At 37.9% G+C, this 25910-nt stretch overlaps 2 protein-coding genes across 9 annotated transcripts in view; one reads left to right on the forward strand and one right to left on the reverse strand.

Annotated features, from left to right (window-relative positions):
• The first annotated feature begins 1295 nt into the window (after positions 1-1295).
• On the forward strand, positions 1296-14951 carry skp1 (S-phase kinase-associated protein 1). Its single transcript, XM_038307251.1, has 6 exons — positions 1296-1453; positions 2806-2905; positions 3068-3141; positions 6297-6440; positions 12658-12798; positions 14286-14951. The coding sequence occupies exons 2-6, from the start codon at positions 2809-2811 to the stop codon at positions 14319-14321; spliced, it is 492 nt and encodes a 163-aa protein (XP_038163179.1). The 5' UTR covers positions 1296-1453; positions 2806-2808; the 3' UTR covers positions 14322-14951.
• Positions 14952-17060: 2109 nt separating this feature from the next.
• The window catches only part of tcf7 (transcription factor 7), a 79415-nt gene continuing 70565 nt past the window's right edge, over positions 17061-25910 (reverse strand). For all 8 annotated transcript variants that reach the window (XM_038307237.1, XM_038307235.1, XM_038307236.1 and 5 more), the window contains 3 exons: positions 22165-22213; positions 21430-21502; positions 17061-17675 (listed from right to left, as the gene is read on the reverse strand). In XM_038307237.1, the coding sequence (XP_038163165.1) occupies positions 17294-17675; positions 21430-21502; positions 22165-22213 (504 nt within the window). In that variant the 3' untranslated portion in view covers positions 17061-17293. The remainder of the gene's footprint in view (positions 17676-21429; positions 21503-22164; positions 22214-25910) is intronic.

A 25910-nucleotide genomic window follows, 5' to 3' on the forward strand; every position in this document is an offset into this window, starting at 1 on the left:
CTTGTCTCGAAGGCGACAAAAATATCTACACCACTGTCAGAAAAAAGCAACTTCATTTTGTGGAAAACTTGCATAAAATATCTTGTATTTTGGGTCCATGGGGAGAGAGAAAGTCGGAAGCATTGTCTGAAAATTTAAATAACCCAAGTCCCACTAAATGTGAAAACTTTTGGTTTTTCTGATCTCCTATTATTTCCATGGGAATCTTCGGACTGTTGGCTATCATCCGTAACTTGTCAATGCATCTTTGCAGAAGCATTAGTTATGGAGAGCCAATTGACATTTATCAGTTTGACTGAATACGGAATTCAAATATGTGAAATTTATATTTTTTTCCTAGTCAAAATGAAATGACATTCTTCCTATCTAAAATAAACATTTTAGATATCTTAAATGTAATTTTTGCTAGTACAAGTGACGTTAGATCATCCATTCATGTGTGATGGGCTTTTACTTCCAGATATCTAAAATAACATTCTTCCTATCTGCTAGTCAAAATTACAATTTTAGATATCAAAAATGAATATAGTATTACTCAGAAATCCAATTCTAGACATCGAAAATATATTTCTGGTAGTAGAAATGTCATTACAGATATTGACTACTTATTTTATGACTAGATAAATTAGAATTCCAGATATCACCATTTTAATAATGTCTATCCAAAATGCAGTTTTAGATACTTGCAAAAGGATGATGAGGCTCAGTTTTAACATAAAATAAGCAGGCTGACTATTCACATTTCTATTATAGATAGCACTGAAACATTCTATCTAGACACAATAACAATGTTCCTACTCAGAATTGTATTTTAGACATCACTAATTACTTTACTACCAGTAGAAATAAGTAACCTGGAATTAAATTTGTACTAGTAAGAACTAGTACAAAATAACTCTGGGAGCAGAATTCTGAGAAAAAGTCATGATTCTATGATTAAAGTCAGAATTCTGTGATTAAAGTCAGAATTCTGATATTAAAGTCAGAATTCTGATATTAAAGTCAGAATTCTGAGATTAAAGTCAGATTTCTAAGAAAAACAGTCAGAATTCTGAGATTAAAGTCAGAATTCTGAGAAAAAAGTCAGAATTCTGAGATTCAAATCAGAATTCTGACTGTTTTCCATATTATTACTGAAATAATATTTTAAAATTAGTTGACTTTCTTTTTTATTTTTTCAGTGGCCCTAATCCTCTTCCGTACCAATAGGGAAACAAATGGATAGGATGATATTAAATGCAAACATTTCAGCAGGTAGTTGTGCAGCAGAAAGGTTGATTGTGGTCTGCATAAGCTCCGCCCCTTCCTCTGCTCTGACAGCCGCCGCCAGCAGGACGCTTCCAGCAGGTTCATCCTCAGACTTTCAGCCGCCGCAGCTACCAACACACCTTTCAGGCCTTTTCTACGGAGTTTGGTAGACATTCACAGTTTGGTTTCTCTCTGAATATTAACGGTACGTAGTTTTTAATGTATAAATGGTGGTTATACAGGTTTATGCTTGATTAAAACGCCTTGTTTTTCTTTAAACAAAACGCTTCGGTCTGGTGGTTAGAGGCCTCACAAGTCGCTAATGTAATTTCTAAATAACACGTTAGCTACCTGTGTAGCAGACTGTTTGAACATCATCCAAGTATTAGTTATGTTTGGAATGCGTTTGGAATTTTGTCGTTGGATAAACGTTGGATTTATTCTTCCAAAGCATTAATCCGTAAACATGCTAATGCTTTAGCATTTCCGTTGTTTCGCTATGGTGCGTTAGCACGAGTGATTGGCTAACGAGCTAATGTAGTTTACAACAATAACCCCGCAGTTACACTCAGATTATGTATACAGTTTCACATCTTTATTATTATTATTAACATTAGTTAAATAAATTTATCATAGAGACGATAATGAGACGATGTCAACGGGTTTTGTTTTTAGTTTTATTAAAAATTAGCTTGATGTTTGCTAGCCAGCAGCTAGCGCTTGTTTTCCACTGAATGTGTGGGGATGGCTTTATTATAGTTAAATTGGTGAGGATGAACATTTAAATGAACCAAAAGAAAGTATTGAAAACTGTAATGGAGTGAAATAAGCTAATTTTAAAACAAGGATTCAAGTGGTGCAGATATAATGTTGGTTAATAAGACAGTAACAGCATATCAGTATCCATAGTTTTGGGTTAATTGATGACTTTCTATTTACTTTATCATTTAGAAAGTGGTTGACTCAAACAGAACATTTAAATTGACACTTTTTTTGTTGTTGAAATTAAACTTTCAGCTCTTGAGTGGTGGAAATGAAAATGTAAGAATTTGCTTAGCTAAAAGGTGAAGTTTATTTTTTTTTTTAGATTATTTTTGTCACTTGAAAGAACAAAATATAACCTTCTTTGCATTTTATAACATAACATCTATTGGAATTGGATTTGATAACATATATATTTTTTTTTAGAATGCTGCAAAAATAATTTCCCTCATATTGTGGAAAATTAGCTTTACATTTGATGTCCAATAGGTTGAAAAGATATTAGAGACAATAATATTTTTGTTTTTGGAGTTAAAAAGCCCAAGTGTATTTGAGTCAGTAAATTTAAGGAGTTAATTCTTCAAAACATAATCTCCCTAAGTAATGGTAGATCATGTAAAAAAAAAAAAAAAAAAAAAACATGTCCTTCATAAGCTTTTAGAGGGAGAATTTTAAAAACAACGTATTAGATATTTTTGTATTTAAGTAAAAATTAAACCTGACAAGTACAATTGTGTAAAGGGAAATGTTTTACTTGAACATATGTTAACTCCTCAACCTTGTATTCTATTTCAGGAAATGCCCACGATAAAACTGCAGAGCTCTGATGGGGAAATCTTTGAGGTGGACGTTGAGATAGCTAAACAGTCCGTCACCATCAAGACCATGTTAGAAGGTGATGCATTTAAATAACCACAAATCTTTTTTTCATTTCTGTTATTGACAGAAAATATATTTCTCATTTAGTTTTTTTCCTCATGAGTACAGCTGAAAGATCTACTCGGATTATGCTGAATGTTTTGGAGATGTGAGCTAAACTCTGGTTTAACTTTTACAGATTTAGGAATGGACGACGAAGGAGATGACGACCCCGTTCCCCTCCCTAATGTGAATGCTGCTATCCTTAAGAAGGTAGCAAACATACACTATTCTGTCCTCGATGCTCACCTTAAATTAGTGCTGTGGGATATTAGGATTTCCGGGGTTGATGGCAAGATGTCCGTTGGGTGATCCAGTTACGATATCTGTAACACACAGTGCTCAGTTGGCTTTGTTTTTACTGTCATCAGAACATTCCCTTTACTGCTTTTGAGCTTTCATCTGTTCTCTATCTAAGACCTCTATCAACTATTGATGCCAAAGCATGGTTATCGTTATCTACAACAGTGATTCAACCGGGGGTACTCCTACCCCAATTATAAAATAGGGCTGCGAACTGTTCTGCTTTCTGCCGATCCAAATGAAACATTAAACAAGCTTTTATCAACCAAAAATAAGTTGTGACACAAATCCAAACCAAGCAGATGAACAGACTGTACAGGTGCTGGTCATAAAATTAGAATATCATGAAAAAGTAGATTGATTTCAGTAATTCCATTTAAAAAGTGAAACTTGTATATTATATTCATACATTACATACAAACTCATATATTTCAGATGTTTATTTTGTTTAATTTTGATGATTACAAATGACAACAAATGAAAATCTCAAATTCATCATATCAGAAAATTAGAATATTGGGAAAAGGTTCAAAATTGATGGCCCCTGGTGCCACACTCTAATCAGCTAATTAACTCAAACCACCTGCAAAAGCCTTTAAATGGTCTTTCAGTCTAGTTCTATAGGCTACACAATCATGGGGAAGACTGCTGACTTGACAGTTGCCCAAAAGACGACCATCGACACCTTGCACAAGGAGGGCAAGACACAGAAGGTCATCGCTAAAGAGGCTGGCTGTTCACAGAGCTCAGTGTCCAAGCACATTAATAGAGAGGCGAAGGGAAGGAAAAGATGTGGTCGAAAAAAGTGTACAAGCAAGAGAGATAACCGCACCCTGGAGAGGATTGTGAAACAAAACCCATTCAAAAATGTGGGGGAGATTCACAAAGAGTGGACTGCAGCTGGAGTGAGTGCTTCAAGAACCACCACACACAGACGTATGAAAGACATGGGTTTCTGCTGTCGCATTCCTTGTGTCAAGCCACTCTTGAACCACAGACAGCGTCAGAAGCGTCTTGCCTGGGCTAAAGAGAAACAGGACTGGACTGCTGGTGAGTGGTCCAAAGTCATGTTCTCTGATGAAAGTAAATTTTGCATTTCCTTTGGAAATCAAGGTCCCAGAGTCTGGAGGAAAAGAAGAGAGGCACTTCATCCACGTTGCTTGAAGTCCAGTGTAAAGTTTCCACAGTCAGTGATGGTTTGGGGTGCCATGTCATCTGCTGGTGTTGGTCCATTGTGTTTTCTGAGGTCCAGGGTCAACGCAGCCACATACCAGGAAGTTTTAGAGCACTTCATGCTTCCTGCAGCTGACCAACTTTTTGGAGATGCAGATTTCATTTTCCAACAGGACTTGGCACCTGCACACAGTGCCAAAGCTACCAGTACCTGGTTGAAGGACCATGGTATCCCTGTTCTTAATTGGCCAGCAAACTCTCCTGACCTTAACCCCATAGAAAATCTATGGGGTATTGTGAAGAAGAAGATGCAATACACCAGACCCAAAATTCAGAAGAGCTAAAAGCCACTATTCGAGCAACCTGGGCTATCATAACACCTGAGCAGTGCCACAGACTGATCGACTCCATGCCACGCCGCATTGCTGCAGTAATACAGGCCAAAGGAGGCCCAACTAAATACTGAGTGCTGTACATGCTCATACTTTTCATGTTCATACTTTTCAGTTGGCCAACATTTCTATAAATCCTTTGTTTTTATTGGTCTTCAGTAATATTCTAATTTTCTGATATGATGAATTTGAGATTTTCATTTGTTGTCATTTGTAATCATCAAAATTAAACAAAATAAACATCTGAAATATATGAGTTTGTATGTAATGTATGAATATAATATACAAGTTTCACTTTTTAAATGGAATTACTGAAATCAATCTACTTTTTCATGATATTCTAATTTTATGACCAGCACCTGTATGTAGAGAACAGCCTGGTATCAGCTGCTATTCCACACAGCTCAGGTAACTTGATGAAAACCAAGTAAAACTAATTAAATTGTTCTGATTATATTTTTTGTTCTGTATTTTGTTCCCAATTCATCAGGTTTAAATGGGACTATAAGGAAGTTGCCCAGACGATTGTCGGACAATCCTCAATAGTTTTGATGAGAGGGGTACTCATGGCCAATGACCTTGCAAAAACCAAAAAACAACTTTAATTGTAATAAGAGCTACAAATCGTATTACATAAAAGACTACAACTATAGATGAAATGAAGCATTTTCAGAAAATAAGAACTAAACCAAACCAGCTAACGGACACCAAACACACATTAAAAGTAAGGGAGAATTGGAAATAAGAAGTTAAAGCAAATAAAATGTTAAACAATGCAAATTTCCATCCAAGTGGTCAGATTTACTGTTGGCATGCAGAATAAAATGCATAATCCTGTGTGTAATTTGCCAGATATTGGGGTCAGGCGATCCTTTGTGGTTTCTACGTTTTTGTTTCAGTAAAATCACTCAATTTAGAAGTAATTTTGCTGTTGTTTTTTTATTAACTTGTTTAGTTTTAAGTCAATTGCTCTGATGTACAGTAGGTCTAACCTACTTGTGATGTCTCCAAACTATCTGCATTGTCAGCTTGTTGGACCACTGCTCATAAGTAAGGAAGATAAAAATAGCTTCCAGGTTCCAAAACATGGGGCTTTTTAAGTTCATGATTAACTTGAGCCTTTGAGTTACGGGGATTGTTAGGGTGTTGAGGATAGCAACACGCCTCTTGGAAAATATACACATCTCAATATCTGTGTGCAAAAGTAGCGTTAAGAATCCATTAATTGTTGGCAGTTGTGTTACGTCATGTCGACATTCTTCAAACTTTATATGCCAGGGTAACATTCTCGCTGCTGAAGGGAGTAAACTGTACCGATGATGGTCATACCTGGAACAGAACAGCGGATCACTAAAGCTAATGTGTCTTTATTCTGACAGATGTTTTCAGAGTGTATTTTCAGCATCACTAGTGATTTTCTTTTTTTCATCTCTAAAAGCAAATCTCCAGCATGTAAATGGCTAGATTCCCTAAAATGTGCCTTTTCGGTTTTTCCTTCAGGTGATTCAGTGGTGTACCCATCACAAAGATGATCCCCCTCCTCCTGAGGACGACGAAAACAAGGAGAAGAGGACGGATGACATTCCTGTCTGGGACCAGGAGTTCCTCAAAGTGGACCAAGGCACCTTGTTTGAACTCATTCTGGTAAACAAAAAGGCACTTTCAGTGTAAATCTAAACTAAATCAGTCCTTCTATTTAACTACTGCATGCTATGCCCTTATTGGATTACTGAATCCGCCTGTAAAATGATATGTTTCCTATTTGGAGTGTGGGATTCATGTGAACCGTTTCTCCCTGTGTGGATCCTGTGGCCTGTGTGGGTTTTAGAGTTTAATAAGTTTTCTTCTGGCACCTACATTGATTTGGTGAGCAGGCAGATCATGTAAGATGTAACCTAAGCACTAGGCGACAGAGACATTGGGAAATGGGTATTGGTTCATCGCTGAGGTTTCCCAAAGAGACACATGAGCTTTATGATCCCCTCACCCTTCCACTTGTTTACAATAACACACCCAAGGAAGGTTGAAATGTTTTCAGATGTTGCTGTGTTGATAAAGAAATGAAAGCTCTATCACTGACTGGATTATGATATATATATATATATATATTAGTGCTCTCAATCGATTACATTTTTTTAATCGCATTTTAATCACACATTTTTTTTCTGATTGAAAATCATTTAAATACTCTCGATGACATACAAAAAATACATACAGGCTAGGTTTGTGCCAATGTTCTTTTTTTTTTTTATGAAAACAGGTCACAGACACCGATTTATGCCATAGAAACATATGGCAAGAAGATGGGGAGGCATGTAGCAAAAAATAACAAATATGTAGCCAAAAAAAAAGGCCCTGAAAACAGGCTGATGTAAAAGACAGTCTTTACAGTTAATACAGTCTTTTGAACAAAGACAAGCATTTTACCCTACTTCTATAAAATGTAGTACAGTTAACATTAGATGTCAATTAACCAAGGTAATAATGAACAATTTTCAATCAATACATCAAAATCAATAGACCGACATCACTAGATGGAGGTAGTCTATGCTCTAGAAAGTTACTTTTCAGCCTCTTAACAAAAATGAGAACACACCACACCCACTCACCCACCCACACACACACACGATACTGACCTGTGGCATACACAGACAGCAAGAGTGCCGTAGCAGATTCCATTTCACCTCAGTAATCTGTTTTCTCAGCATATTTCAGGTTGCTACTAGTTACCAGACACTCAACTTGTTTGTTGGTGGTGGGGCTTAAAGAAAAGGCACTAGCGCCACCCAGTGTATGAGCGTCTTTTTCCCTTGAGGAACTCCGCTCTTGAAGCCTACGGAAAATGCATAGACTGGGGGAAAATAGCCCCGCCTTCCCGCAGGCTGCAGCGGGATGTACTTTGAAAATTGTACCATAAAACCACATAGCGTTAATCTCACGTTAAAAAAATTATCGCCATTAAAATGGCCTCGCGTTAACGTGATAATAACGCGATAATTTTGACAGCACTAATATATATATTAGGGATGGGACGATTTATGAAAACCGTCAGAATCGTTCGGTTCGACTGTCTCGGTTCGGTTCGCTTGTGTTTCGTTCGGTTCATGCGCTGCTCCTTTCTCTCATTGAGGAAGTGATTACACTCCAGAGCAGAAGGTGGCGGTACTGCGACCAAAGCCAACCGCCAGTAGTAAACAAGAAGAAGAAGAAGAAGCGAAGCAGCTTAGCCGGGTGTAGCAGGGAAAAAAATCAGTTGTTGTGGAGAACTGTGTCGGATTGGTGAGTGGGAAAGAACTGGAGTTGGAAGATGCGCCAGCAGCACTTTATAGGTCTGCTGTATGGGACCGCTTTGCATTTAGAGTGACCTATGATGACGGCGGAAAGAAACTTGTGGATAAAAGTGCAACAGTGTGCAAGCATTGTGCAACACGTTTTGTTTATGCTAACAGCAACATGTCATGCTAACCCCGAAATCCCTCATACTCCGTCAGCAACCCCCGCTGCGCTCCAGACCGGCTGCTCAAAGCAAAGCCTACAGCCCCCACTGTGGCTCCCGTCTGCTCCCCTCTGAGTTCCTTGGAGATGGTAGAGAGTAGGGGTGTAAATCACACCCATCATGGCGATTCGATTCAGTATCGATTTCCTGACCCAACGATTCGATTATTTTCGATACTCAAGAATACGCCACGATTCGATTCGATTAATTGTTTTTATTTTTATTTTTTATTATTATTTTTTTTACACCTTACAGGCTAAACAAAGTTTCAAGTTTGAAATAAATCAATGAAAGCTGTAATATCATTATGCATTTTCTTTAGAAACAACAGCAAATAACAGAAGTAGAAAAGTTGCATCAAAAAATACTGCAAAAATACTGCACAATATCAGTGTAATGAGTTCAATGCAATACCTCGGCTCCAGAGAAACTGTCCAACATATTTTTTTAGAATGTAATAAATTTACTCAGGAAAGAGAGATGTTGCTTAGAGAGTTAGACAGGAATAAAAATAAACTAGATATAAGGGAATTGTTTCAAAGGTCATCTGGGGATGTAGTTTTTGGTAGTATTTTTAATTTTCTAAGAACGGGTATTTTAGGGAGAATATAATCGTTTTTCTGGTCCATACTCCATTCTGGAAGGTGGCGGTAATGCGCCTATAAGTTGTTTGCCAACCGCCATTAAAAAAAAGAAGAAGAAGAAGGCTTCAGAGTGTTGACGGCACCGCCCCCTTGAGAGACGCTCCGCTGCACCTCTCTCCCAGATTGTAGCTGACCGCAAACAGTGCACCAGACAGGAGGCGGGCTTGTTTTGTTTTTATGACCGAAATTGCGGAAAACAACTCGTGAAGTTTGACCCGCTAGAAGAGCGAGGTGCGCAAGAACTCTGGGACCCTTTTTCCAGCTGAATCTCCGCTCTTTTTGGCCCTCATGTCCCTCCGCCGTCGTACTAAACTCGTCCCCACTTCCTCATCGCCTCGGCCGTTTCTAGACCCACAGTGTGTAGCTCAGACCACGCTTCAATACTGAGCATAATTTAAAAATGTCTGTGTCAAGCTTGCTGCAACAAACTGCTGTAAGAGTATAACCAGGAAGCGCGGTAGGAGGGCAAAATAGGTTTAGCGGCACCGCAGCACGGGAGGGAGAATTACGCCCAGGAGCAAATGGATAAAAATAGACCGGAGGAAAAAAAAACATGAATCGATTATCTTGCGGACGTGTCGATACATCGGATCGTTGGCTTTTGGATCGATGCATCGATACAAAACGATTATTATTTACACCCCTAGTTGAGAGCATGTAACCTGACAACAGCCAGATGCATGTCTCGCTCCGAGACATGCATCTGGCTGTTGCGCCAGATGATTAAATTCAAAGAGGCAAAACATACGGAAATGATACAGGGTTTCCGTGGATCATTTAAAATAATTACAATCCATTATTTTTGGGGGGATTTTTTCATTAATTTAATAATTTTTATGGGATTTCGGTGTAACAATCAACATGTATCGAATCGAACCGAAAACCGTGACCAGAAACCGTGAATCGAATATTTTTTATATTAACCTCTTTATTCCAAAATAAAAATTTTAGACAGAAGAAACAAGCACACAAGTACAGGTTACTCATTAACTGTACTGGTGCAATATGAAAAATAAATGTTCATGTTAAAACTACGCAAACTTACATGAGAAATGTAGCTGTACATCCACAAAATATAGGGTACTTTGTTTCATAAAGTGCAAAAAAAGACACGCATTTTTGTTTTTAAAAGCCCCTAAGGGGTTCAAACAATAGGTCCCCCATTTCAACAAATGAGTTTTTTTTTTTAAGACTAGAAGAGTTCTGCCTTTTAAGACAGGAAAGTATAGCAGTTAAAGTTGCTACTTGAGAAAATACTTAACCACAGAGATAAAAATAGCCCTGTGATTCAAAATATAAATTGTATTTGGAATAAAAATGAGAGAACTAGGGGTGCTAAAAAACACATCCTCCAAAGACAGATATTTACCTGGGAATGTGGCATATAATTAATTGACTGATCTTGCTGGATTTTATTCTGCTTTACTTCCGTAAGTTGCAGGATCTTCTTTACTTTATCTTTGCCAGAAGATTTAAACTTTAAAAGCCTTGCCCTCATAATTTGCAAGTTAATTTATTTATAAAGAAAATATAAACGCTGCTTAAGCTAATTCAAATGAAATTAAAAGTAAAATAAGTAGCCAACCTTATCACTGTCTGTAACCTACTAACAAGGTAAGGAAAGCATCAGATGAGCTACCTGAGAAACTAACGTAACGTTTCCCCACTTTAAAACGAAACAAACATGGTCGCTCACCCTGCTGATGAGCTCTCTTCACTGCCATCGAAGGCTCCAACGTGTTTCCTTTTCAGGTGCTGCATCATAACAGTGGTGGTTCCGTGTTATGTTAATTTATTTTTACAAAAGTTGCATGTTACGACTTTTTTCACTTTACAAAGCGCAGGCTGTCTGCGAATTGAGACGCAGCTTGCATTTGCGGTATCGGTCATTAGAACAGTTGACGTTTCTGCCTTTTGAAAACAGCCTTTGCTCACCTGCGGCGCTGGCTCGCTCTGCCGTATTTTTTTTTTCTTTCGCTTCAATCAAGTGGCAGTGATGACGACGGCGGCGGATGACGCATTAATTGCACGTCACAACTAAATGATGAAATTCGTTGCCAACGCTTTTAAAAGTCAATTTTATTGATTCGTCGTTGCAGCCCTAATAAATATATATATATATATATATATATATATATATATATATATATATATATATATATATATATATATATATATATATATATATATATATATATATATAAAAACGTGTTTTTACAGGTCAGGTGCTGGATTCTCATTGTATGAGCTGTGGTAATATACAAGTTTCAGTGCGCTAAGACTTGTATATGAGCACGTGTCTGCTAACCTTTCAATGCTCTTCTGTTGTTTGATTCGGCTTAAGAAAATGTTACATCTGTGCATTGATTTCTTCTGTGCATTTGTTCTTCTGTGCATTTGTTTTGCACTTGATGGATTCGTAGTCATCAGGTCACATTGTAATTAGGGCTGAAACAATTAATTGGATTAATCGATTATTGAAATAATCATCAACTAATCTAGTGATTGATTAATCGTTAACTGGAGTATAGAGGCTCTAAATTGTGCCTTAAATGAAAGATCAACCCACTTAGAGCTACAACTATATCAGATTGTTAAAAAAAAATAATAATAATAATTTTGCATTTTAGGTATAAAAAGAAATTTCTTCTGTCAATGTGCTCTATCCAGAACTCCTCAAGTGGAAAAGTTTTAGTTTCACTTTAATTGATTCTTAAAAAAACTTTCTGTAAGGAACTTTGGGCTATCTGATTATTAATCCAAAAAATGATCAGCAGATTAATCGATTTGCAATATAATCGTTAGCTGCAGGCCTAATTGTAATGCATGGCTGTACGTCATCTGCATAGTTATGGTAACTTGTGTTGATAATTACAATCTGAATTAAGGGGGGACTTGTAGATTTTGAATCAGGGGGCCTAAGATGGACCCTTGGGGAATCCCACATGTGATATTTGTGGTCTCTAATGTTAATTACCTACTGGCCCAAAGAAAATAGTGCCCTCTAAGTGGGATTTAAACCAGTTAAGTGAGGCCAACCCAGTTTTCCAGATTCTCTAATAAAATGAAGTGATTAACAGTATAAAACGCTGCACTGAGGTCCAATAATACCAGCCCTGTGGTTCTTTCAGAATTTATACGGATGTCATTGAACACCTCCATCAGGGCAGTCTCTGTATTGTGGTGAGCAGGGTAGCCTGACTGGAAGCAGCTACACATTTTTAGGGAGGTGTTTAAATCTGAAATTCAGCTTTTTCTAATAATCGTACTGATAAAGGGAAGGATTGAGATGATGTAGTTCTTCTGCAGTTGCTTGTCCAGTTTGCTCTTTTTCAACAAATGTTTGACGCTGCCTAAAGGTGATGACCCCCACCCCTCAGTTTTTACCGGCTAATACGTTTCAGGCTACTGTAGAGTTGAGTTATATCCTGCCTGGAGGGCATTTGCTAATAGGATCAGTTCAAACATCAGATTTGTTGCCATTTTTTGTTATATGCAATAGTTTAATACAGATCCTACAACACTGCTTAAATCAGACCTCAGACCTGTGTGGTGGTACCTTGAATGTGGAAAGGGGGGTGGCTACTCTGTTTAAGACTCTGCCCACTTTGGACTTTTTCAAAATGATATTCATTTTCATTCTTATTTCCATTGCTGATGAGCTATCCCTTGTTAATTAATCCTCTCTTTTTCTCCCCTTTTTTTTTTTTTTTTTTTAAAGGCCGCCAACTACTTGGACATCAAAGGTCTCTTAGATGTCACCTGCAAGACAGTGGCCAACATGATTAAAGGCAAAACCCCAGAAGAGATCAGGAAAACTTTCAACATCAAAAATGATTTCACAGAGGAGGAGGAGGCCCAGGTACTTATTTGCATCCTTCTTTTTGCTTTTTTGTTTTAATGGATCATTTTGTTCAGTGGAGGTGCCTAAAGGGCGGATTATACTTCTGCAAGAGCACACATCAAATCTCGCCTGGGTCTGGTTGCGAACCAGTTTTGCTGGTATGTTTCTGCACCGTCGGTCTGGAATTTCTTGGGACGCACAGCAGTTCCCCGCCAAAGCCAGGGTTCCCGCGGGTGCTTAAAAAGTCTTAAATGGCATTGAATTCTTCAAAATAAAACTAAGGCCTTAATTAGTATTAAAATGTCTTAAATTAGTCTTTCGTAGGTCTTAATTTTGAAAACCTCATAAATAGGATTATTTTTATTACAATTTATGTTTGTAATCTAAATAAAACATTAAAATTGAAAAAAAAAATGTTTATAAAAAAACAACAAAAAAAACAGCTCGCCATTATTGGTTCCGTCCCGATAGAGAAACCAATAAAAGCGTTGTTGCGGCCGGGACATTAGGGAGATTTGCCATTAACCTTTTGTCTGGAAAATATGAGCAAGTGTATATGAAACCAAAATTGGCTCCAGCCAAGAGTTTTCTCCATGGCTAAAACCAGGGAACATACATGAGGCACAGTGTGTTTTGTGCAAGAAGCGATTCAAGCTCGGAACGATTGGAATTAAGGCCGTGGAGTCGCACATGCGAAGCACGAAACACAAAGCGTCAAAATCGAGTTACAGAAAAACAGGCGGTATTTCTCCGTTTTGTTCCACCCTTGTCTCTGCAACGCCTCCACTTAGCACCAAATCAAACATACTAAGAAAACGATACAAAGAAAAATAGCTGCAAAAAAGACTTAGCACTGGTTATGTTGTGGCTTTAGAACTGATTTGTTTTGTTCCCTGCTAAAACAAAGTTTGTGAATTCACTTAAATAATTGTCAAAATATATCTGTCATTTGTGTGTTTTTAGCTTTCTTCCTGTATGGGAAGCTTTTCAAAATTTGAAACAGTGCAGTGGTTTATGTTAAAAGAAACCTTTGGGTTAAGTTGTCGCAAGCAGGTTTTTCTTTTGAATTTGGTCTTAAATTTTTATTTCAAGTGGCATTAAAAAGTCTTAAATTTAACTTTCCTTAAGCTGTAGGAACTCTATTCGAGAAATCGCAAGAACTTCTTCGGCTGCGCTGGCGGGAGTGTTTATTTTCCAAAACAACAATGACGCGTCTGGAAGATGTCACAGATATGGATCTAGAGTATCCATTGTTGTTATTGCTGGATTTTTAAAAATGGCGTGCCCCACCACATATTCGAGAAGGACGACCACACAGATAGCCGGAAAGGACCAATCACAGCTGCTTTTTGTCTGCACACTTCCGCTTGAGGTCTGCGCGGTTTTGCGACCGTCCGATGTGTAGTCTGGATTTTTTTAAGACAGATTTGACGGTTGCAGAGGCTATGCGTCAGAAGCATAAATTGGCCTTAAAAAGCTCAACCACTTTTTTTTTTTCTCTACAGGTACGCAAAGAGAACCAGTGGTGTGAAGAAAAATAAAGCGGCTGATCCTGCCAACACTACCACACTGACAAGGATTGTCCCTGCTTACTGGTTGCACTGGCGTTGTTCATACTTGTTAATATTCTCTGAAAGGATATCAGATTCCACCTTGCTCTCTTGTTCCCTTCATTTCTGTATCCCATTAATAGCATGACCATTTTTAAATCGCCTGTGTGGTGTCAATAAATCAAAGCTAAAACACCTAGTATTGTTTTCACTCACTCCTATTGTCCATCTGCATAAAACCCAGTCCTGTTTTTCGTTGGTTTTTGCCCTTAAAGGGATAAAAATAAATCCCTTCCTATCAGATTGTCTTTAGTTGCTCTAGATGTTTTTGTTTTTTTTGTTTGCTTTTTGTTTTTTACTGGAGAATTTACTTTGAGGTTCCTTGATTCAAATAAAGTAAAAAAAAATTTTGACGACGGAAAAACAAGGGTGAATGTTATTTTGCCTGTACAAATGCATTGTTAGCTTGTTAATTGGGGAAAATGAAGTCAACACCATCACAGCTTTAATCCATAAGGCATTTGTGTATTTAATTTGACTCTCCTAGCTTAGCTGTGATGCTGGGTTTTTTTTAAAGCTGGATAAACACACTGAAGGAGATAATAAAGCCTTTCAAATGGATGTGCTGTGGTCTTTCTGTTGGCCTGTCACCAGTTATGTAGTGTATATAGGTGATAATATTGAATTCTGTCTAAATAACTCTTGAATTTTTCTCTCTATTCTATTACATAAATTAGGAGCCACAAACAAGATATTTAAAACACTTTTAATAACATCAAACAAAAACAATACATCAGAGGGTTCAAAGCATGAAGGTACAAAGACTTTTTCCAGTTTTTTTATGCCTATGGCTCCATCTGCTGGAGAAGAATAGTACAAAGGCTCAGCCTATATTTATTCCATCGTTTAAAAGCTGAGTTTGAAGCTGCAAGAAAGCATTAAAATAAAAAATACAAAATCCCCCCTTTTGCTTGAAATGTAACATTACATGTGAAACATGCACAGAACGAGAACACAAAATATAGTTTGAAGGCTTCTGCAGTAAATACTGGACTGCAAAAAAAATGTACACAAAAAGGGACAAAACATTAATTTTTAGAAAAAATTGGAAACTATATTTTTTTAAAGCAATTTACCTTTTTATTCCATAAAAACATACAAAAGTTATTTTTTTTTAATAATATAAAACTTTACAAGACAATGCAATATAATAGTACCCATTGGTCACAGATTAGTTATGGAGCTGCAGGTAAGAGAAAACAAATCTTAACAAAAAAACATGACCTATAAAATGACTTGAGATTCTTAGACCAAAAAAAAAGAAGTAAAAAAAAAAATTTTTTTAAGCCAGAGATTGGAAGCCTAAAAGTGCTAAAAGAAGTGAAATGGGGGTCTGCTTCACCGCTCTGAAAACAGCAACACATGGCGAAGTTGCAGCTTAAAAACATGGTTTTCCCAGGAGATCGAGCTGGACTGCCTACAGCTCTTCTCACGTTTACAGATCAGGTACAGCTATGAGACATAAAAATGGGAAATAATTTACCTGAAAACAAATCGGCTACCTTCATACATGTTGTCCCCTAACTGTTTGACTAGGTGGTGGTTCTTTAAGATCTCATTTGTTAGTTTATCAGTTGATCTTTTTGAGTAATGAACAAACTGATGTGAATTTACTCTAAAGGGGAACTATCCTGAAAGTTAAAACCACTCTGAATCTCTAGATTTTCGAGGCAAGTCAAGATTACAGGGGCCTGAGGATGTCTTCATACTTAAACTTTTTACACCTTTTGGCACATTACATATTTTATAGTACTTTATTAGGAGTGTTCATGACAGTACAAAAGACAAGAGAAACTATATGTTTGCTCACCATCCTCAACAACCCAGTGGATCACTTCTGGTTGACAGTTGAGGTATAATTCATTGATGATGGAAGAGTATGGAACAACTGTAAACCTGCCCAGTTATGGCAAACAGCCTAAACAGATCAGAGACCATGGTGGCTCTGGAGGAGCTGCAGAGCTTCATTGTAGGTGAGAGGATGTGATGACAGGGCAATCGTGCCTCTTATCAAAAAGTGATAAGGATAATGCCCTTGTTAAAGAAATGCTTTATAAAGTCCCATTAAAAATGTGCTTCAATTTAAGTTGTGGAGCCAGAAGGACGTGTTCAGATGAGACCAACATGTTACCTTCTAGTCTACATCCTGAGCATTTATGTGCAGCAGAAAGCAAACGCTGCAGATCACCCTAAAACTACCAGGAATGTTTGCAGAAATATGTGAAAGGAGTGAAAACACACGTAAACATATTCAGAGCTTCGCCCCGGTGGTTCAAATCAAAGCATTTTCATGTGTTAGAATGGCCTAGTCAAAGTCTAGATTCATGCCATTTGATGGTCACCAGCAAGACTTAATGGATTTTCACAGATGCTCTCCATACGATCTGATGGAGCGGTCTAAGAAGAAATGGATGAATTATCAGCTTTTAGATGGCTACAGAGGTTAGAGACCCATCCTAAAGAACCGTAATGGCAGCAGAACGGAGTTCTACAAGATAAATCTAGGAAAACATGCATCTTTTCTTCCATTTCCTCATCCTGTCGTATGTTGTGTTATTTAATAAAACACTAATAAAGATCACTGAGGGTTCAAACATGAATAAAAGCTCAACAGATTTGAATGTTCTTGTACAGCTGAGTGTATTGTACCTCTGATTGATCCACCTTTAAACCTTGATTTAAATCAGAAATGCGTCAAATGCATCATTTTCACCAATCAATCTTATTATTTGACCCGTCTGTTTTGCCTTATCTGTGATATAAAATAGGAATGAGGACTTTTACAGTAACCTGACCAGACTGTTAACTGTTAGATGAAGGCAGGTGACCAGAATAAGCTTCATGCCTTTAGAGGAAGCCGAGGAAAGGGGAACAGTGACGGTGAAGTCAGCGGATCCTCGTGGTCAGTGAGTCTCTGTTAGCACTTTAAGGGAAAGTCCTGCCACTTTGGCAGCAGACAGCGCCGTAGAGCAGTGCGTCTGCCTGCCGGACAGTTCCAGGTGCGTGTTCGGGAGGTGTTTGTCCAGCGGGGGCTGCCGGAAGTCCGTCTGCTTACCGGCAGACTGCTCTGATGGGAAGCGAGTGTGCAAGCGCGTGTGTGAGGGGAGGCGAGTAGACGGCGAGACAGGCGGCGGGGAGCAGCCTGGGGAGGGAGCAGGCTGCTGATGGTAGAGGCGGAGGCGTGAGGGAGAAGGGGAGGGGGGAGAGTCTATAGCACTTAGATCTGAAGAAGATGGGCTGGGGCAGCCTCCTCCTTGAAGGTAGCGAATGCACTTCTTTTTCCTCCTAGGAACAGTCAGAGAGAGTTATCTGTGAATAAAGTGTGGATGGGAGACGTCAGCGGGCTTCAGTGAAGGTGCAGCATTCACAATGAGGTCAATGAACATGGAAACAAGCATTCATGAACAAAACATGATGATTTGACAGCAATATTTCTGCTTGAAGGTTTGTTTGAGTTAACATTTTGGTAGAAGTCCAGCTTTACAAAAGTAGAGTATAGAAAAATATAGAAAAAATGTTTTAATTACACAGACACTTAAAATACGTCCTTCAGCAGATTGTTTGAATCTAATGGGGACTTTATGTGATACACCAAAATAAGGCCAAAAGAACAAAGGCACATTATAAATACATATTTTTGATATAAAGACTTTTCTTCCACTATCTTAGTTTCTGTGCATAAAAAATTAAAATCTTAATAGTCTTTTGTTCGTAAGATTCTTAAGATTTTGTCATAAATTAAGGGAGTAGGTGAGATCCTTTGCCAAAGGAAAAAGGCAATTTACATTTAAAACTTGAAAAAACAATTGCATTGTCATATTTCAAGTGTATATTATCTGATTATATATTATATTTAAGATTAAACATACTGTTTCCATTGGCAAATCATCTCATTTACCTTCTCAGATTCAAGTAAATACACTTAATTCAAGAAATTCTAGATCATTTTTGTAGTGTGCGTCTAAAACGCACAAAGGAGCATTATCACAGATCCTTCCTCCCAGCAGCTGACAGCTTTTATAACCATCGCTGCTCCCAAAAAACACTCTAAGGCAGGCATCCTCAAAGTCGGTCCTCGAGGGCCGCTGTCCTGCAGGTTTTGGAGGTTTCTCTGCTTTAGCACAGCTGATTATGACGACTGAAGTTGAGCAACAGCCTGTCAATCAGCTTTCAATTAAAATCAGCTGTGTTGGAGCAGGGAAACCTCTAAAACCTGCAGGACATTGGCCCTCGAGGACCGACTTTGGGGATGCCTGCTCTAAGGGAAAAACCAGGGTTGAGAATAAAGTTGGACTGTCAATAAAAAAAGAAGCTGAAAACAATTTTACGAATAAAGTTGACAATAACATAGATGGACATGAATGATGGCATATATTAGCTTGATCTTTTGGCGATGTTAATAAGCCTCTGAAAGGGAGCCTTTTTTTTTAGCAGTTCCACTTTATTCTCCACCTTCCAGTTGCATCGACTTGGTACCTTAGCAGCCATTCATAATGGGCCTTATCAGTCAAACCCCAGCCAAATGGCAGCCCACTTGCATGCAGCTCCAAGCAAAATCCCCTCCAAATTCCAGCCACTGACCTTCTCCTTGGTGTGCATATTTTTTTTACTCTGACTCCACCCTTTCAGTGAATTATAAGGTCTGAACAAGTGATAACGCTTCTCTTTAGATCTTAATGTCCACAAATCATGACAGAAAGAATATTTTCGTACAAAGATTGAAGTTTAAAAAGGAATTGTAGGGGACCAGCCAAGGGCCCATCAAGGAAAGTGGGGAATTTTGAATGGCTACTACTGTAGAAGGAGAAAAAAGTCTTCCCCCATTTTATTTTTCCTCACTGTGGCCCCGATACTACGTCATAGAATGCTTCCAACTTCATGATGATCAATAATTATTACATTTAATAGTTTTTTTTATTGTATCTTAGAAACACAATAAGGATGGATTTAGTTCAGAAAGTCTAGGTGGTGAACTATGAGCAGTATCTAAAAAGCGGCACTACTTTAGTTATCACTGATTAGTGTAATACAGATAGTGTTTTCCTGCCATCAGCTAAACATGTATGAACTAACAGAGACCTGCCGTGCTCTCTGAGATGCTTTACTTTAAAGGAGAGCTGCATACCACGGCGTGCAGCATCAAAGCTGCTAACAGGATCCCATGATCATTACCAGAATATGATATGAGTCACCAGGCCTGACCGCAAGGAGAGGTGCTGGGCCAAATTTAGACAGACAGAGGGAGAGAAAGAGAGGAACTCTGCAATAGAAAGTGATTTCTAAATGTCAGAGTTCACCATCAAAAGCTGCTTGTCACCACATCGCAGGAGTGGATAAAGTTGAAAGCAGATGGGCATGAGAAAGCTGTCGAGATGCAACGCTGCAGGGAGAGTGTGAAGCTGTGGTGATAAGGATTTGCTCAAAACCACATTCAGCCCCCTTTGTTCTCTCAAACCGAAACACACACTCAGATTTCCATGACGTGATAGCGGGGAAGACGGCGGGGCTGCTACAGTGCAGTAGTGGTGGAGGCAAGCTTTTCATGTCAGAACCGCACAAGACTCCCCGAATCCTGCATCCAATCCGTGGACCGCGGTGGAATACTCTACGGCCCGATGCGACTAAAACGAAGCTAAGCTGACAAACCTCCTGCGTGTCAGGTTGTTGCAGATGCTTCTGTTTGCATCAGAGCGACAAAGTGGGACGTTTGCCTGTTGCCCACTTGTGGCGAAACGTCCAGAGGAGGAGGCGGCTCTTCATGTGACATACAGGAGCTGCTGCACTAGAAATGTACACGACTCTAATCCAACAACCTTCACTGCAATCTAATACCAAACTATATAGAGTAATAAAGTAATGTCCAAATAAAATACAAAAGGAAAACAATTTATGGAATTTAAGATGGGAAACTATGAACATAAATCAGTTACAGATCTAATTCTAAGCACCTACATTGTTTAGCATCCCAGGTTTCTGACCCTCAACAATCTATTCTTTCTAACTAATAATCTGATAGACAGAAGAGCAAATTAAAGCATCTTGTTTAGTTTAGCAACCTGCAGCACATGGTTTCTCAGCCGTTACATGAGAGCTGCATTTTTTCATCCTAAAAGATGAAACTCCAACATCCGATCCGTCAAACAATCCAATAACAATCCTGACTTCATCTTATAAACACAGCAGATATGGGACATTAAAATGGGACATTTCTAACAGGAATTCATTTGTTTCTAATATAACTGTAATGTTTTAACATCACTTCTTCAAACTCAACTCTTAAAATGCAAATTTTACTCTCATTTGACCCGTTTTGTGTGAATTGTATGATTTCTCTCCCCCCTGATTTAGGTTTCTTATTTTCATTAATTTTTTTGCTTTTAAAAACGTAGATCCCTTTGTCCTGTGAGCTGTTTTGAAGTTTACCGTATTAAACCGTATTAAAACCGTATTTGGGCAGCAATCTCTGACAGCTCTCACAATGGACTCCTAAACCACATTAAGGACCCTTTTATAGAAAACGTGTCTGATTATACAATTTTTGTAAAAGAAAAAAAAAGGTAAATACTAATCTGAACCTATATCAGCTGTAATAATATTTATTCTCAATGTTAAAGATTATTTGGTTATGCCTTTTTGTTGTGAACAGCAGGTTAGTGACAGACAACATGCAGAGACAGAGCTGCCTTTAAAGGAGGTTTTGTGTCATCTATGTGTGTCATCAGCATGTTTTGTCTTGCTGCAAAAGGGCATCAAGGTTTTTCTTTTCAATTCAATTAAAAACTGTATAAAAACAAAAAAACTCCTTCCATTTAAGGACAAAGGTGGGAATCATGTCAAATCCTAATATTATTCATAAGTTCAAATTAGAACAGCTAATCAGAGACAGAAGATAACCACCTCCAGGACAGCTCTGTCCTCTTAGACAATCAGACTACTGTGATGCACATTAGAAGATGATTAAATGGGAGATGAATCTGGGACGTTCTATGGGGGAGCAGCATCCCGGCTGGATGGAAGTGGATGAATGTCGGGTACACACCTGCAAGGACCACACCAGTCCGTTTGTTGGTTGAGGCCGAAGCGAGCTCGGCATTTCTTAGGAGAGCCCGGGTCTGAGCGCACAATGCAAAACATGCACAAAAAAATAAAAAGAGGAGGGAAGCAAAAAGAAAAAAAAAACACATATAAAAAAAACGGATGAAGCAAAAACAAAGTGGGGGAAAATTAGAGATTGACAGGGGAAAAAAAGAAGGAAGAGGTAAATAAGTTTTTCATGACAGGAAAAAAAGCACCTTGGAAAAAAAAAAGCCAAAACTGTTAGTAGCACAATGTGACTGACAAACAGCAAAGTCACCAAGAGACACAGATGCAGCTCTGTTAATGTCACTCAGAGAAAACACTCCGAGCAAACACTGTGAGAAAGGCAGCTGTGCTGAAGCTGTTAGAGCAAAATGCAAAGAAACAAACCAGCCTGAGCAGACATGTTGCAACGAACGTTCTCTCATTAAATAATTTTAGTCACGTTATTTATATGGACAAGAATAAAACTAATGCAGAACAGTAAGGACTTAACATCCGCACTCTGGGATTAAAAGCTCTCTAATTCAGGTTGTATGGAAAGCAGAGTGGGTGAGTGGTTTGACGTTAGACACACATCCTGCTGCAGAGCAGCAGCTCAGAGCGCCAACGCATGTTTAAGTTTCTCCCCATCCTCTGACAGCTGGGACTTGTTACCCTGGTCATTTGTCTGCAGAGTGTATATGAAAATGCTTACCTGTATTGGAGTCCTGCTGCTTCTCCCTTTTTCTCCTTTTCTTCTTGCCCTGTGGGAGAAACACAAAAAAATGCCCCAAATATATCAAGTTAATTTTGTTTATTTATCACCTTATTTATTAATACAAGCTACAGTGGAATGTAATTCTCCCTGAATATAAAAGTAAACTAATGCTAAAGTATGAAGTATTAATAAATTGTTTTTCAGGTTTTATATTTGAGTGAAGTTGCCCACCGTCATGTTCTCCAAAAGTCATAAACATCCCCCACCTCCAACCAAAAATGGTTTCATTTACTTGTGCGACTGTCATATTGAATATATAAGAGCACAGAGAGTTTACAGCCTTTAAATATCGGTGATATAAGAAAACATGACCAGATTTTTTTATTTTTGTCCATCTTGAATACTTTGAGTGGGCAACTTCACCCAGGTACCTGACACAGATCAATATAAAAATTAAAGAAAAAAACAAGGCATTAAAATGAAAACAGGTTTAAGTTCAAACATGACTAAAGTGACCAAAAACCCATTAAATGGTGCAGATAATTTAAACTACAAACAATTGGATATTATTTTTACTTTGTCCAAAACGTCAACGTTTTTAGTGGGGTTTCCTGTGAAAGACCAACACAATGTAGAAGAAAAGTGGTAAATAAAATTCCCCAATTTATTGACAAAAAAAAAAAAAAAAATCCCCCCAAAAATATCAGTGGTTGAGAGCTGCCCGATAGAAGGAAAACTGAACATCATGATTATGGCAATTTGACAATCTAATGCGTGGTTCCTTTCTTTTTCCTTTGCAAACAAAAAACCTAAACACTAAATAGGTAAAAAAAAATTAATAAATAAATAACATAGATTTCTTAAAAAAAACATTGCCCTATGATTAAAATAAATACTTTAGGTGGAAGGCTGCTTTTAACAACAAGCATTAAAACACGTTACTAGCCTGCAGACCATAATTGCACTGAAATTGGAGATATTTATAGCCTATTAGCAACTCTGAACAATATTATTCAGCCATACGGGCTGAATAAATGTTCAGCCCAGCCTGATTTATCAGCTTTATTCAACCTTTTTCTCTTTGAAAAACGTTTCTATTAGACACTGAAAATTCCCTCCTTTCCCCTTTGCAAAATAACTCAAGCTCAGTTAGGTTGGATGGAGAGTTTCCATGAAAAACTGTTTCATAAGCATGATCACAGATTCCTTGATTTCATGCATTAATATGCAGGTGACAATAAAACATGTTACTCTCATCTGCCCAAATAATCTCCTTCACTACGTCTGCTGTTTCTCCTCCATGAACAGATGGACTCTCTTTGTTTTCTATTAGGGTGTAATCTGAAGATGGGAGCGAAGTTGAAATTAAAATTCTGCACTTTCTTGGATGTGCTTTTAATAAAATAATAAAAAAGACATAATATTTTCACAATTTTACACCACTTTGTGTCGGTCTGTCACCTGAACGAGACAAATTCTGAGGAGCAATAGTGCGTTTGCAAGGCAGAGGATGAAAAGCTAAACTATCTGAGATGTCGCTCAATTTTTTTTCAAGCACAAATAAAATATTCAAACACAAAACATTTAAATGAAAAAAAGTCCAACCTGCAACCAGATCAGTCTGTGCTCTGAAGAAGCAAAACTAAAGCAAGAAAGAGAAGAGATTCTACTGCACCGCTTCAGAAACTCTAAGATTCATGCAAAACCTTGCATTTCTGCAGGTGTTAAAAAAGCAGAGATCTTCTAAAATCAGCTTCAAAGCTACTTATTTATTTTTTTTCATTTCAGATCACTTAGAAACAAACAAAGAAAAAAGAAAAAACTTGATATTTCTGTCCATGTCTCTGTGTCTACAGGCCCAGCCTAGCTAGTGTGTATTAATAACTGCTGAGGTAAACATCAGAGCTCTTCACACAGATCTGCAGATGATGAATCGAGGCCTCGTATTTGAGTGAGATGAAGGATGTGGGTAAAGGAATCTACCGCCTACACTCCGACGTCTGCCCTCCACGCCTCGCTCTTAGCATCGTCTGTGTGGTTTACAACAGTTCATCTTGCAAATAAAGCTCCTCTTGTCTGTGGGCGTGTGTGCATTCAGCAGCGTGTATGGAGGTTTTTTTTTTTGCAGGAGAAACCCTCTACACGTGTGGGGTGAGATGTGGAGCTTCTCTTCCTGTTCTGCTTGCAGGGCCAGTGACCAAAGGAGGTGTGACATGAGAGGTGGGGGGGGGGTTCTCCACATACATCAAAATATACTTCAGTCCCAGACATTATATATCTGAGCTAAAGTCTGGTAATAATCCAACACATGTAGTCTACCAGCAGCACATTTTTTTAGGTTCTGCTGAGAGGATTTTTGACTCTAAGTGTTTAAATATATATATATATATATATATATATATATATATATATATATATATATATATATATTTTTTTTTTTTTTTAAGTCAGCCCCTTAATGTATTAAATCTTTTTTTGTAGGTCGACAGACTTTTATGTCATCTGTAAATGTGGCCCTTTACGGTTATTTTTCTGTCCCCTGCTGGAGCCTTTAGGGGGAATTTAAATGTTACTGTGTGTTAAACAGGCAAACATTTAACAATAGCCTAAAACTTCTCAACTGACTACATAATAAGAAATGAGCTATTAATATTTCTGCACCTCTGAACACATATCTGATTGTCTTCAGCTTGTAAAACTCTTAGCGGGAACAATAATAAAAACCTTTTTACTCCATTTTCTGTGTTTTGTGCTTCAATACTAAAGGAGTTAATGATATATGAAGCGCACAAAAATAAGATAAGACCCAACGGTGCTAAAAGACAGAAAGATAAACTAAAAGATCTCTGTGACGCCTGGATATTTATCATAAGAGTAAAAAAAACAAAAAATTTCTTTACAATAAATAGCAAGTCGAGTACATAAAACAACTTTGAGCTATTGACTTATAAGATCTGTTCACACTTAGCACTAGGGGGAGCTAAGAACAAGGTATAAATGTTTAAAGCATTTAAAAACTGCAGAGCAGTGGAAAACTTTGAAGACAAGAAAACAGATTATTTTAAGACAGCTTTCATTGGCTTTGAACAACAATAGGCTCTAAGAGGCATTGTTTGAATTTTAGGCAACCCTTGCAATGCCTGTGCAGATTCTTGGTCATGTGGGTCAGCGCAGTTTTATCACGGATTCAGGCGACCGGTTAAACAGCTCATACCCGAAAACAGACTATAAAGTACCAGTGGAGGGACAGGCGGGCCGTTTGTTTGTAACTTTTTGCTATTTTTAGAGCCTTTAGAAAAGATAAAGACTCTGCGATAAATGTCGAAACATAGAGAAAAGGTTAATTTGCCTTCAATTTAAGCCTGTTATAGTTAGCATATTTCCTCGGTCAGTAGCTGATTGTTTTTTTTTTTGTTTTTGGTATTTTTGTGGAACAGAAGGTCACCTAATGTAAGTTACGGGACTCAATCCAGGCTACAGTTTTCTTTTCATTTAAGTTTAAGTCAGGAAAAGATTTTCCAACTGAAAAGTTTAACTGAATTCAGCAGAAAAGATAAAGATTTCCTGATATCTTTATAGGGTGATTTATAAAAAGCAAATTTAGCAAAGGTTGACGACTTGCCTAAAACTGTGCATTAGGACAGTAGGACATCAACCAAAGGATGATGCATTGTGTTGTGGACTTAAATCTACTTCCTTCTCATGTTTTCATTGTAATAGTCAGGTCCTGCAGCATGACAGAT

Source organism: Cyprinodon tularosa, unplaced genomic scaffold, assembly GCF_016077235.1.
Source record: "Cyprinodon tularosa strain WSP-4 unplaced genomic scaffold, ASM1607723v1 ctg605, whole genome shotgun sequence".
Taxonomy (NCBI): Eukaryota; Metazoa; Chordata; class Actinopteri; order Cyprinodontiformes; family Cyprinodontidae; genus Cyprinodon; species Cyprinodon tularosa.

Excerpts from the sequence above, each read along its gene's own strand:
- skp1 (XM_038307251.1), top strand. The coding sequence starts at position 2,809 with ATGCCCACGATAAAACTGCAGAGCTCTGATGGGGAAATCTTTGAGGTG. Across the intron at positions 3,142-6,296 it reads ATGCTGCTATCCTTAAGAAG|GTGATTCAGTGGTGTACCCA; the intron begins GTAGCAAACATA and ends TTTTTCCTTCAG. Across the intron at positions 6,441-12,657 it reads CCTTGTTTGAACTCATTCTG|GCCGCCAACTACTTGGACAT; the intron begins GTAAACAAAAAG and ends TTTTTTTTAAAG.